At 51.3% G+C, this 14,771-nt stretch overlaps 1 protein-coding gene across 1 annotated transcript in view; it reads left to right on the forward strand.

Annotated features, from left to right (window-relative positions):
* Positions 1–1,520: 1,520 nt before the first annotated feature.
* Positions 1,521–14,771, forward strand: part of NSG1 (neuronal vesicle trafficking associated 1) — a 40,228-nt gene continuing 26,977 nt past the window's right edge. The window contains exons 1-3 of the mRNA XM_029063568.2: positions 1,521–1,724; positions 2,401–2,559; positions 6,622–6,738. Coding sequence (XP_028919401.1) covers positions 2,431–2,559; positions 6,622–6,738 — 246 coding nt within the window. The 5' untranslated portion in view covers positions 1,521–1,724; positions 2,401–2,430. The remainder of the gene's footprint in view (positions 1,725–2,400; positions 2,560–6,621; positions 6,739–14,771) is intronic.

Here is a 14,771-nt window from a genome sequence, read left to right on the forward strand (position 1 = left end):
CGGTTTGTGTTGGGGTCGGGCCGGAGGAAAGCCGGAACAACGGTCTTCCCCACTTCCACGTGTGTCTGTCTCCACTCCGATCCCCAAACAGGCCCATTTCTTTCTTGTGGGTGCTGGTGGGGGGACAGCACCTCTCCGGGCCATGGACCCCAGTTTCAGCACTTAGAACAGTGCCTGGCACCTAGTAACACTCAGCAAATATCTTGAAAGACCCTTCAGCCCCCTTAAGGGTGAGCGGGTCACGGGTGGAAGCCTGGGAACGAAGGTCCTCGCGGCAGCCTCGGTTGCAAGATCAAACCCGAAACCCTCTGCCCGCTTCTCGGGGGTCATTCATGCATTCCGTCGTATTTACTGAGCACTTACTGTGCGCAGAGCACTGGACTAAGTGCTTGGGAAAGTATGATACAACAATGAAGAGAGACAATCCCTGCCCACAAGGAGCTCACAGTCTAGGAGGGAGGAGAAAGATATCAATACAAATAAACAGGCATCTACATAAATAAATAAAATGACAGATATAGACAGAACTGTTGTGGGGCTGGGAGGGGGGAAGAGCAAAGGGAGCGAGTCAGGGTGACGTGGAACTGAGGAAAAGTGGGGCTTAGTCTGGGAAGGCCTCTTGGAAGAGGTGAGCCTTCAGTAGGGCTTTGAAGGAGGTGGCGAGTGTTTGTCTGTGGGATTGATTTAAGGAGGGAGGGCGTTCCAGGCCAGGGGCGGGACGTGGGCTATGGGGGTCCCTTCCTCCTTTCCCAGCCCCTGCTCCAGCCTCAGCCCCTGAACTATCAGCAGCTGCAGCTCCTGCTCCAGCCCCTGCTGCAACCCCGATCTATCATCAGCTGCAGCTCCAGCAACCCCAATCTATCATCAGCTGCAGCTCCAGCTCCAGCTGCTCTGCACATAGTAAGTGCCCAATAAATACTATTGAATGAATGAATGCCGCAGCCCCTGATCTATCACCAGCTGCAGCTCCAGCTCCAGTCCCTGCTGCAGCCCCTGATCTATCACCAGCTGCAGGCCTTGCTCCAGCTCCAGCCTCTGCTCCAACCTCTGATCTATCACCAGCTCCAGCTCCAACTCCTGCTCCAGTTCCAGCCCCCGATCTACCACCATCTGCAACCCCTGCTCCAATTCCAGCCCCTGATCTATCACCGGCTCCAGCTCCTGCTCCGGCCCCCCGATCTATCACCATCTGCAGCGCCTGCTCCAGCTCCTGCTCCAGCCTCTGATCTATCACCATCCGCAGCCCCTGCTGCAGCTCCCACTGCAGCTCCAGCTCCTAGCCCAGCTGCAGCTCCGGCCCCTGCTCCCTCCGCAGCCCCCCGGCCCGGCTGCAGCCCCCCGGCCCGCCGGAGGACCTCGCACCCTCGACACATTAACGGGGCGGAAGGAAGGAACGAAGGAAGAAAGAAAGGGAGGGAGGGAGGGAGGAGGGAAGGAGAGCAAGAAGTGGGGCGTTTGATTTGTGCCCTCGACCGTCCCCAAGCACCGTCCGGCTCCAGCTCCGCCTCCGCCATTGCCGAGGGTGGGACCTGCTCCTGCTCCTAGGACCTGCTGCTGGGAGCTGCTGCCGGGAGCCGCTGGGAAAGGCGAAGCCGCGGAGCCACAGCTCCAGCTGCAGCAGCAAGAGCAGCAACAAGAGCAGCAGCAGCTGCAGCAAGAGCTGCAGCAAGAACAGCAGGTGCAGGGGGTGCAGGAGGGGCAGGAGCCGCCCCCGCCTCTGTTGGGTAAGTTTGGGCGGCGGTGGGCGGGGGGCTGCTGGCCTGGAAGGGCTGGGCTGGGGCAGGGGCGGGGGGCGGCCGGCCAACCCAGCGTTGGGCCGTGGGGGCCGGGGGCTTGGGCAAGAAAAGGCCCCGGAGTCCGCCTCTGCCCCCCGCCCCCCGCCTCCAAAACGCCCCGCTCCCCGACCGGCTGCAGCCCCCCACCCGCAGGCCCCCAGGTCCCCAGGTCCCCAGATCCCCTAGACCTCCCAGGCCCCTAGATTCCCCAGACCTCCCAGATCCCCCAGACCTCCCCCCCAGGACATCCCAGATCCCCCCAGATCCCCCAGACCTCCAGACCCCCAGATCCCCCCAGACCTCTAGACCCTCCAGACGCCCCAGATCCTCCCAGATCCCCCCAGGCCCCCAGATCTCCCAGCTCCCTTTAGACCCCCAGATCCCCCCCCAGACCTCCCTGATCACTCCACACCTCCCAGATCTCCCCAGTCCTCTCAGGCCCCCAGATCCCCATATACCCCAGACTTCCTCAGACCTCCCACCCTGCCCACCCAGCACCGCCCTCCTTCCCCACCCCCCTTCGGAGGGAGGGGATCAGCGGTCGGGGATCATCCAGAGTCCACCCGGGGACTCCCCCCCCCTTGCCCCCCGTGTGTCGGTGGCCGCCCGAGCCCATTGCCCGCAGGCCCTTGGCTGGCTCGCTTTGTCCGGGAAGATGGTGAAGCTGGGGAAGGGTTTCAGCCAGAAAAGCCCCAAGCAGCCGCTGGCGGAGGATGGCTTCGACACCATCCCCCTGATGACACCGCTGGACGTCAATCAGCTGCAGTTCCCTCCTCCCGACAAGGTAATAGAATACTAATAAAACTATGGCATTTGGTAAGCACTTATCACGTGCCGGGCACCGTACAGACCGGCCACCGGCCTCCGCGGGCACCGGCCTCCCTGGACTGCCGTGTCGCCGGTCGCTGGCCTCCCTGGACCGGGGTGTCCCCTGTCGCTGGCTTCCATGGGCACCGATCCCCTGTCCCCCACCTCCCCTGCTTGCCGTGTCACCGATCACCTGTTTCCCCGTTCACCGGCCGCCAAGGTCATCAGTCTCCCCAGAACGTGGTGTCCCCGATCACTGGCTTCCACGGGCACCGATCCTCCATATTTTCCTGTGCCCAACCTCCTCTGTCCCCGGCCTCCCCGGACACCAGCCTCCGCGGACACCAGCCTCCCCCGACAGCCATGTCGCCGGTCATCGGCCTCCCCGGCCACTAAGGCCACCGGTCTCTCTAGACTGCGGTGTCTCCGGTCACTGGCTTCCCCGGGCACCGGCCTCCCCCAGGCATACAAAGCAAGTGACAAAAGGCCAGAACTGCCTGGGTGCGGGTGAGGAGACGGAGAGTCCTCCCCTGAGACACACCGTAATGGAAAAGGGGCCTGAAAGAGGTCAGTGACCACCCTCTCTTTCCCGACCGATTCCTTCTGCACTGCCCAGGAATTGGGTGACAATTGGAGGGGGGGGGGGGGGAGTTCCTTTGTAGAATTAAAAAATAAAATCTAATTTAGACTTCCATTTGCAGTCTTGATTTTTTTTTTTTTTTAACTAGTGGGCTGGAGAGAATAATGAATGTACTGGGACCCTTTAGATGGTTTTATCCCAGGAGGGAGTGGAGGCTGGAGCACCTTGTGGCTATAGAATGGTTGCCTTCGGCTCTTGAGGGAGCTAAGAGATGAGCCGATGAGCCTCTGAATTCTTTCGGCTCAAGCCCCTAGCCCCTTTCTTTGAGGCGTTGAACTTTCTTCCCTTAGACACCATGTGGAATCCTGATTCAGGGAGTTAACATCCCTGTTGGAAGGGAAGGGAATTCGGAACCTGGCTCAAGCTCAAAAACCCTGTCGACTATGAAAACCCCTCCCTTGTGGAGTGTTCGGATTACCGACTCTGGTTTTATTGACCCTAAAGCGGCTTTGATTTTTGTTTGTTTGTTTGTTTGTTTTTTTCTTCCCAAATTGAACATTTGTGTTCTCGGTGTTTTGGATTTTTCACTTTGGGTGATATTGGGTGTGTTCATCAGTTCATTAGCCGCTTCCCTAATGATTTCAATTAGTCGTGGGCTCAGAGCTCATTTCAGATCTGGTGATAGTACTCAACGGGGAGACTCGGTGTGTCTTAAAAGACCATTTTTTGGCAGCGCGTGTGATGTGGTGGAGGACCGAGACGGTTGAAATTGTCTTTTACCACCGTGAACGTGGAGGATAAAGGGAGCTTTAAAGAGACCATCCCACCCTCCTTCGCCTCACAGGCCTCTACCGACTGGCGACCAAACATCGGCCCTGACCAATTAGCGCATCTCATCTCTGTGTGCGTCTTGTTCATTTCAAAGCTGGGAAGCTCGAGTCCTAACCAGGGACCTTTTGTTCCAATGCAGCGCCTCCCCTTTCCCCCTCAGCCTGTGTTGAGGCGAGCAGATACTTGCGAAAGCTCTTTTCATTTCTTTTTTTTTTTAAAATCTAATAGTAAGCCTCATCCCTTTCCAGAATTGTTTTGAGCAGGTCTCTGTCACACAAACAGGCAAAACACTAGAACGGTTGAGGAGGAAGATGCCATTTTTCCTGTGAAGAAAGGAAAAGAGAAGAGCTCAGTTTTAAGGTTGGGGAAAGGTGCAATAAGGACTCCAAAATAGTCCGGGAACAGGTTGTAGCTGTCATGGGCTTTGTTAGGAGTAACAGGTACATAGCGACCCTGGAGCCCCTGGCTTCAGTACATTTTTACGGTAGTGAATTGTGCTTCCAGCATTGTGAGCCCCGTGAGGAGAAGCAGGGTGTAATGAATAATGGTCGTGTTTGTTAAGGCTTTCCGTGTGCCAAGCATTATAGCAAACGTTCTGGTCCCCAGCAAGATAGGCAGGTCAGTCACCGGTTCTGTTCCACATGGGGCTCACAGTCTGAGAGGGAGTAATAGTCACAGCAGTTAGGGTATTCGTTAAGCGCTTACTATGTGCCCAGCATTGGGATAGATACAAGGTAATCAGGTCGGACACAGTCCCTGTCCCACGTGAGGCTCACGCTCTTAACCCCCATTTTACAGATGAGAAAACTGAGCCCCAGAGAAATTAAGTGACTCGCCCGAGGTCACACAGCAGACAAGTGGTGGAGCCGGGATTAGAACCCACTACCTCTGACTCCCAAGCCCGTGCCCTCGCCACTAGACCACGCTGCTTCCCAGGAGAGAGAACAGGCATTGAATCCCCATTTTACACACGGAGAGGTCGAGACGCAGAGGAGCTAAGTGACTCGCCCAAGGTCACACAGGCAGTTGGCAGAACTGGGATTGGAACCCAGGTCCTCTGGCTCCCAAGTCCGGACTCTTTCCGCCAACCAGCCCACAGCGCTTCGGGAACGGAAAACTTCCGGTCGGGGTTAGGGTAAAGATTAGGGAGAATAAGGAGAAAAGGAAATCTGGTCCCACACAAGCTGTGATTGTTTCTCTTGCCCTCGCGTGTTCTGCTCTGAATCCTCCTTAGTTCAAGGGTAATCGACAATCCACTTAAATGGCTCTTGTTTTTCAAATGGTGGTGGAAAGGAATTTATGAAAGACTCAAGTACACCCTTCATGGATCCAAGTTAATGATGCAGTTATAAGGTAACAGTGTGGCGCCGGTAGGAGTAATGACTAGCGCTGAAAATGTAATGGTCTTTGACAGTTCCTAAATTAATCGGATAAAGTAATAAAAATACTTGGAATATACAGATGGAGAGTGGAGTAATTCCATTTGATGAGGGCTTTAGAGAAAGCACTCTTGGAGAGCTGGAAAAGAATTCTTACACGCACTGGGTAGGTGGAGGATTTTTCTAAAATCACGTTTTGTCCAGGAAGCCTTCCCTGATTAATGTCATCTCCCTTCTAAACACATGGATTCTGGTGTAGTGGGTGGAACATGGGCCTGGGAGTCAGAAGGTCATGGGTTCTAACCCCGCCTCTGCCACTTGTCTACCGTGTGACCTTGGGCAAGTCACTTTATTTCTCCCGGCCTCAGTTTCCTCATCTGTAAATTGAGGATTGGGACTGTGAGCCCCATATGGGACAGGGACTGTGTCCATCCCGATTTACATGTATCCTCCCCAGTGCTAAGTACAGTGCCTGGCACATAGTAAGCGCTTAACAAATACTTTCATCATCGCTCTCATCTTCCTACCCCCTGTAGCCCTTATATACCTCTCTTTAAATTCTGTTGCTCTTCTCTAGCTGTAATTTATTTTAGAGTCTGTCTTCCCAGCTAGACTGTAAGCTTCTGGAGGGCAGAGGTAGGATCGTGCTCTCCCAAGTACAGTGCTTTGCCCAGAGTAAGTGCTCGATAAATACTATCGATTGATTAGAAAAATAAATGAGCGGATCTCAGAGCTCATCGTCAGACACTTACTCTTCTCCCCGCCCTTCAAAGCCTTACTGAAGGCACACCTCCTCCAGGAGGCCTTCCCAGACTAGGCTCTACTTTTCCTCATCTCCCTCTCCCTTCTGCGTTGCCCTGACTTGCTCCCTTGGCTCTTCCCCTCCCTGCCGGCCCGGCCCTGCCCCACCCCACAGCACTTAAGTATACATCTGTAATTTTATTTATTTATATTGACGTCTGTTTATTTGTACTGATGTCTCCCCACCTCTATACTGTGAGCTCATTATGGGCACGGACTGTCACTCTTTATTGCCTTATTGTACTTTCCCAAGCGCCTAGTCCAGTGCTCTGCACACAGTAAGCGCTTAGTAAATACAGTTGAATGAATAAATGAATGAATGAATCGGGACCACTTCATGTTCTGGGCTTAAGTTAATCACCCAACAGATAGCACTGATAAAAATCGATGGTCAATTCCCCGGACTTGTTGGGTCAATGCTGTTTCGTCTGCTTGCGTTTTTCGAAAGGTGGTGGTCAAGACTAAAACCGAGTATGAGCCGGACCGCAAGAAAGGGAAGTTCCGTACCCCCAAAATCGCTGAATTTACGATCAGCATCGCCGAGGGAGTGTCCGAGAGGTTTAAGGTAAGCGGCAATTCATGAACGGGGTTCGTCATCTCCGCGCCCTGCTTTTGTCAGCTGGTGTCCAGCAGATGGTGAGGTGGTAGACAAAGCGAGTAGAACAACTGCAGCGTTCTCTGAATGGGCGGTCAGCACCTTGGGATGTTTCCATCTATTCTTCCCTGGGAAACGCAGGAAACAATGACCAGAAGGAAAATCGTCCCCTCTTGCAGAAAGAGGTTGAGAGGGTATCCCGTGAGACTCAAGTTTGAAGAATTCTTTATTTACATTATGTATGCTTATAATTTCATATGCATCGTGGCTGCGTTTACTTCCTGCTCTCCAAACAAAGCATGCAAGGGACTGAATAGCTTCAAATCATAATCGTAAGTTCCTTGAGGGCAGGAAAGCTGTCATTTTGTTGTTTGGAACTTCCCATAGTAATAGTAATAATGTTGGTATTTGTTAAGCGCTGTGTGCCGAACACCGTTCTAAGCGCTGGGGTAGATTCAGGGTAATCAGGTTGTCCCACATGAGGCTCACAGTTAATCCCCATTTTACAGATGAGGTAACTGAGGCACAGAGAAGTTAAGTGACTTGCCCACAGTCACACAGCTGACAAGTGGCCGAGGCAGGATTCGAACTCATGACCTCTGACTCCCAAGCCCGTGCTCTTTCCACTGAGCCATACTGCTTCTCTAAAGTGCACCACATCAAATAGATGCTCAATAAGTCCTCTTCTACTATGCAGAACTATATCTCCCAAGGGTAATCAATATACCCTGATATCTTCTTTCCATGATTCTGGAAATTTCTCCACTCTGGGTGGGGTGCGGTGAGCCAGAGTCCAGTCGGTTGTGTAGACTGGAAGCTCGTTATGGGCAGGGAATGTGTCTACCAACTCTCCCAAGCACTTAGAGAAGCAGCGTGGCTCAGTGGAAGGAGCACGGGCTTTGGAGTCAGAGGTCATGGGTTCGAATCCCGGCTCGGCCACTTGTCAGCTGTGTAACTGTGGGCGAGTCACTTCACTTCTCTGTGCCTCAGTTCCCTCATCTGTAAAATGGGGATTAAGACTGTGAGCCCCGTGTGGGACAACCTGATTCCCCTGTGTCTTCCCGGCGCTTAGAACAGTGGTCTGCACATAGTAAGCGCTTAACGAATACCAACATTATTACAGTGCTGTGCAGTGCTCAAGAAAAACAACTGATGGACTGATTGATTTTTGTAGGAACTATTGGCAGCTCCACCCCTTCAACCAATCACCCAGCTAATCATCGTAGCGCAGCCTAGTGAAAAGAGCACAGACCTGGGAATCAGAGGACCTGGGTTCGAGTCCCAGCTCTGCCCTTTGTCTGCTGGGTGACCTCGGGCAAGGCACTGAGCTTCTCTGTGACTCCATTTCCTTATCCGTAAAATGGGCGTTCAATCCCTGTCCTCCCTCCCACTTAGACTGTGAGCCCCATGCGAGCCAGGGAGGGCGTTTCGCCTAATGGTCTCGTATCGACCCCAACGCTCAGCCCAGTGCTTGGCTCATAGCAGGCGCTTAACAAATACCACCATGATCACCGGCATCGTCCGGCACTCCCGGCAGCTTATCTCAGCCCGGCTTCTCTCTTGTGCCCAGCCAAGATGCCCAGTCCAGCCAAGGGGTCAATTGACCATTTATTAATTCATTCAGTCATATTTATTGAGCGCTTACTATGTGCAGAGCACTGTACTAAGCCCTTGGAATGTACAATTTGGCAACAGATAGAGACAATCCCTGCCCAATGATGAACTCAGTCTAATCGGGGGAGACAGACGGCACCCACCCCCCGACACTTTTTGCCTTTTGGAGAAGCAGCATGGCATAGTGGCAAGAGTCTGGCATTCCAAGCACTTAGTACATTGCTCTGCACATAATAATAATAATAATGTTGGTATTTGTTAAGCGCTTACTAGGTGCAGAGCACTGTTTTAAGCGCTGGGGTAGACACAGGGGAATCAGGTCGTCCCACGTGGGGCTCACAGTCTTAATCCCCATTTTACAGATGAGGGAACTGAGGCACAGAGAAGTGAAGTGACCTGCCCACAGTCACACAGCCGACAAGTGGCAGAGCTGGGATTCGAACTCATGAGCCCTGACTCCAAAGCCCGTGCTCTTTCCACTGAGCCATGCTGCTTCCCACATAGTAAGAGCTCAGTAAATATTATTGAATGAATGAATGAATGGGAGTCAAAGAACGAGGGTTCTAATCCCGGCCCCGTCACTTGTCTGCTGGGTGACCTTGGGCAAGTGACTTTACTTCTCTGTGCTTCAGTTACCTCATCTGTAAAATGGGGATTATGACTGTGAGCTCCACATGGGACAACCTGATTACCTTGTATCTACCCCAGCACTTAGAATGGTGCTTGGCACATAGTAAGCGCTTAACAAATACCATGATTATTTCAGCCCCTTGTCCCCAGGCTTGGGTCTTCCCCGGGGGCGGGGGGTGGGTCCGAGAAGCCCCGGTCAGCGGCCCCAGGAAATTCTCCTGAGACCTCCAGGGCCTCTTCCCCCGGGCCTCAAGCCTCCAGCTGCAGACCCCAGTCCCCAGCGTGTAGCGCAGCAGCAGGGGAACGGAGGGTTGAGTGGGTCATGGAGACGAGCAGGGGGCGGGATGCTGACCGACTGAACTCATGGCTCTTTCCCTACGCACCAACCATTGTGCTTCCAGGATCGTGAGCCCCGTGAGGAGCAGCAGTGCGTAACAGATAGAGCCCGGGCCTGGGAGTCGGAGGTTCATGGGTTCTAATCCCGGCTCTGTCACTTTTCTGCTGAGTGACCTTGGGCAAGTCCCTTTATTTCTCTGTGCCTCAGTTCCCTCATCTGTAGAATGGGGATTGAGAATGAGAGTCGCACATGGGACTGGGACTGTGTCCTACTCGACTTGTTTGTATCCACCTCAGCGTTTAGTACAGTGCCTGGCACGTGGTAAGTGCTTAACAAATATAATCATCAGCCTCACAGTTGTGCTCCACCCAGAGCCATCCACTTGGACACGACAGACATCCCCGAAGCAGCATGGCCTAGTGGAGAAGGAGCACGGGTCTGGAAGGCAGAGGATCTGGGTTCGGATGCCAGCTCTGTCACTTGTCTGCTCTGTGACCTCGGGCTAGTCACTTCACTTCTCTGGGCCTCGGATTCATTCATTCATTCATTCAGTAGTATTTATTGAGCGCTTACTATGTGCAGAGCACTGTACTAAGCGCTTGGGATGAACAAGTCGGCAACAGATAGAGACGGTCCCTGCCGTTTGACGGGCTTACGGTCTAATTGGGGGAGACGGACAGACGAGAACGATGGCGATAAATAGAGTGGAGGGGAAGAACATCTCGTAAAAACAATGGCAACTAAATAGAATCGAGGCGATGTACAATTCATTAACAAAATAAATAGGGTAACGGAAATATATACAGTCGAGCGGACGAGTACAGTGCTGTGGGGATGGGAAGGGAGAGGGGGAGGAGCAGAGGGAAAAGGGGAAAAAGAGGGTTTAGCTGCGGAGAGGTAAGGGGGGGTGGCAGAGGGAGTAGAGGGAGAAGAGGAGCTCAGTCTGGGAAGGCCTCATGGAGGAGGTGAGTGGGGATTTAATGCGTGTTCTACTACTAAAACTATGAGTCCCATGTGGGACAGGGACTATGTCTGACCTGATTGACTTGATCTACCTCAGCGCTTAGAAGAGTGCTTGACATATAGTAAGTACCTAACAAATGCCATAATGAAAAAAATAATCCCCACTCCACCACTTATCTGCTCCGTGACCTTGGGTAAGTCACGTAACTTCTCTGGGCTTCGGTTACCTCACCTGTGAAATGAGGATTAAATCCTTTTCCTTCTGGGTCTCAGTTCCCTCATCTAGAAAATGGGGATTGAGTCGGTGAGCCCTGTGTGGGACAGGGATGTGTCCAACCTGCTTATCTTGAATCTACCCCAGCGCTTATTACATTCCTGGTACATAGTAAGTGCTTAACAAGAACCCTAAAAAAGGGGTACCCTGCAGCATTTTAGTGAAAACACAGTGATAACACGCATAGTTAGAGAACTGAGTGGATTTTGAAATAAAATTATTGACATTTGAAATAGACAATTGTATTTATTGAGCGCTTACTGTGTGCAGAGCATAGTACTAAGTGCTTGGGAGCGGACCGTAGAACAATAGAACAGACACATTCCCTGCCCACAAGGAGTTTACAGTCTACAGCGGAGCAACTGTTACTGCCTAGTTGAGCTTCCGCCACGGTTCCGGCCTCTGCACTTCGGGGCGATCACAGAGTCAGGCCTTGTGATAATAATCATAATTGTGGTATTTGTTAAGTGCTTACTTATGTGCCCGGCACTGTACTAAGCGTTGGGGTGGATACAAGCAAATCGGGTTGGACACAGTCTCTGTCCCATATGGGACTCAATGTCTTAATCCCCATTTTCTAGATGAGGGAACTGAGGCCCGGAGAAGGGAAAGTGACTAGCCCCAAGGTCACACAGCAGACAAGTGGTGGATCTGGGATTAGAACCCAGGTCCTTCTGACTCCCTGGCCTCTACTCTGTCCACTAGGCCGCTATTATTCATTCATTCAGTCATATTTATTGAGCACTTACTGAGTGCAGAGCTCTGTGCTAAGCACTTGGAAAGTACAATTTGGCAACAAATAGAGACAATCCCTGCCCACAAAGGGCTCACAGTCTAAAAGAAAAATGTGGCATTTGTTAAGCGCTTACTACATGCCAAGCACTATTCTAAGTGCTGGGGCAATTACAAGGTAATCAACTGTCCCACATGGGGCTCGCAGGCTTAATCCCCACTTCACAGATGAGGTAACTGAGGCCCAGAGAAGCAAAGTGACTTGCCCACGGTCACCCAGCAGACAAGTGGCAGAGTAGGCATTAGAACCCATGACTTTCTGACTCCCAGGCTCGGGGTGGGGAGGAAAGTTGTGGCGATATGGATGTTCTGCCCCAAATTTCCAGTCTGGGGTAGGTGGGGGTGGTGTCTGAAGTTTGGGTTGATGGTCACCCCACCCCCAGCCCCACAGCCCTTAGGTACGTATCCCTGTGCTCTCCCATTCCCCCAGCGGAAATGTATTTTAATCTCTGCCTCTCCCTGAAGACGGTAAGCTCCGCGAGGGTAGGAAACGTGTCTGCCAACTCGACTGTACTCTCCTGGCTAGAGCCCTGGCCGGGGAGTCAGAAGATCAAGGGTTCTAATCCCGCTCCTCCACTTGTCTGCTCTGTGGCGTTGGGCAAGTCGCTTCACTTCCCTGAACCTCATTTGCCTCATCTGGAAAATGGAGATTGAGACTGTATCCAACCTGATTTGCCTGTATCCGCCCCATCGCTTAGTACCGGGCTAATAATAATAATATTATAATATTACTAATATTATTCTCTCCCAAGTGCCTAGTTCAGTGCTCAGCACACAGAAAGCGCTCAGTAAATGCCACGGATTGGTTTCGGGAGGCCTTAACTAGAACGTCTTGACTAATGCGGATGCTGTCAGATTACCCAGGGGGTGAGAGACAGTCTCTATGGTAACGTAGCTCCTACAGCGAGGGCTGAAGGGGAAACCAGAGTTTCAGTTCCCAGAACTGCAGCCTGTCACTTTCCGAAGTCCTACATTCGTTCCATTTCCAATCGTTTAAAAATGTTCAGCCCGGGCACTGACCTGCAGAGATTTTTTTTTTTGGTGGCACAGATCATAATGAATCCAGGGAATGAAAAACATTCTTTGAAAATAAAAAATCGCAGCAAAGGACTAAAATCAAGGATGACATTCTTTTCCCGGGGCTTTCAGAGATCCTTGCATCACACACGAATGGGAGGTGTATATTGAATCCGCTTCCAGAGTAGGATATCGATCGCAGCGCTTCCCGACAGCTTTCGCTATGATTTCCTGGGTTTTTTTTTTTTTAATTATTTTGTTTTTCTTCCGTCTCTGGGCGGTGGATGGAAGAAGTAAAGTCTCGATTCTCGAGCAACTCATCAACATTTAGTTTGTCCCTCTCCTGTGTCGTCACTGCTAATTTATGTGGCTGAACGGTTAGGGGGCAGAATGTTGTGGTGTTTTGTTTTAATAGGTGTTTGGATGGCATACTTAGAAGCGCATTGTCATTTGGATATTATTTTCTGAATATCGCTCTGGGATCCTTTGGCTACAGGGTTGCTAGGCTGTGCTGCTAGGTAACTATTGCATCAGGGAGAGGTTTGGGTAAGATTTTTGTTTCCTCTGGGAATTGCAGGATGAATCATCCAGTGGCTTCATGTCTGGGCTTCCAAGGAGGTTAACGTCAATTAGGAAAATAATTGTTTAATTAATCGAGAAGATATTTGCGTAGGAAATAAACAGGTACTGAGATGCTTTCCAGTTGCAACCACGTTGAAAAATTAAAACTGTGGCAGAGGGCCCTAAATCAATCAGTCGCATTTATTGAGCGCTTACTGTGTGTGGAGCACTGTACTAAGAACTTGGGAGAGTACCAGTAATAAAATAATTGTATCAAGCGCTTACTACGTGCCAGGTACTGTACTAAGCGCTGGGATGGATACAAGCAAATCAGGGTCTCTGTCCCACCTGGGGCTCACGTTCTTCATCCCCATTTTACAGATGAGTTTACTGAGGCCCAGAGAAGAAAAGTGACTGGCCTAAGGTCATACAGCCGACAAGCGGCAGAGCCGCGACTAGAACCCAGGTCCTGCTGGCTCCCGGGCCTATGCTCTATCCACTAGGCCACACTGCTTCGGAATGAATGTTGATTGTGTGACCTGCCGGGTTAAACAGCTGCCGTTGCTTCCGTGAGCGAAAAGAAGGCTTGCGGAGAAGTTCGATATTTGCAATAATTATAGAATGGCATTACTGAACCATTGTAGGTTGGCTTTGGTGACAGTGGCATGTCTGCTTGAAAGTCTTCCCGATCTGTGCCTCTGACATCTAATCCAAGTTCAGCAAGAGAGACTGACAGATATTCTCTGAGAGAGAAAAATCATATTGACTAATAATTCTCAAATAAGAGCTTGGTGGGGACTGCTCTTTCAGTGAATATGCCTAGTTGACTAATGACATAGAAAATTTTGAGATTGCCTCAAAGCCCGTAGAAACCCTGAATAGTGTATTTCAGATACACACACACACACACACACGTGTATGTATGTATATATGTGTGTTATATGTGTGTACATGTGTCAGTCATTTTAGTGGTATTTACTGAAAACTTACTTTGTGCCGAGCCATGTACCGAGTGGTTGGAAGTGTGCGATACAGTTGGTTTATTAGGTCCCTGTCCACAAGGAACGTATCATCTAATGGAACCATAAATACAAATGGACATAAAGCAGCATGGTCTAGTGGAAAGAACATGGGCCTGAGAGTCAGGAGACCTGGGTTCTAATTCTGCCTCTACCATGTTGTGCCCGCTGTGTGACCCTGGGCAAGTGACCTGACTTCTCAGTTCCCTCATTAGTAAAATGGAGATTTCCTACATGTTCTCTCTCCTTCTTAGACTGCAAGTCCCATGTAGGACAGGGACTGTGTTGAACCTGATTAACTTTCTTTCATTCATTCATTCATTCATTCATTCAATCGCATTTATTGAGCACTTAATGTGTGCAGACCACTGTACTAAGCACTTGGAAAGTGTAATTCGGCACCAGATAGAGACAATCCGTACCCACCACCGGGCTCACAGTCTAGAAGGAGAGAGACAAAGAAACCAAAACAAAACAAGTAGACATGCATCAGTAGCACAGATATAAATAAATAGAATTATAGATATATACACATCATTAATAAAATAGGGTAATAAGGGCTGCGGGGAGGGGAAGGGGGTAGAGCAGAGGGAGGGAGTCAGGGCAATGGGGAGGGGAGGAGGGGCAGCGGGAAAGGGAGGGCTCAGTCTGGGAAGGCCTCTTGGAGGAGGCGAGCTCTAAATAGGGCTTTGAAGGGAGGAAGAGAGCTAGTCTGGCGGAGGTGAGGAGGGAGGGCATTCCAGGACAGCGGTAGGACATGGGCCAGGGGTTGATGGTGGGACAGGCTTGAATGGGG

The sequence above is a fragment of the Ornithorhynchus anatinus genome, chromosome 4 (genome assembly GCF_004115215.2).
Source record: "Ornithorhynchus anatinus isolate Pmale09 chromosome 4, mOrnAna1.pri.v4, whole genome shotgun sequence".
In the NCBI taxonomy this organism is placed as follows: Eukaryota; Metazoa; Chordata; class Mammalia; order Monotremata; family Ornithorhynchidae; genus Ornithorhynchus; species Ornithorhynchus anatinus.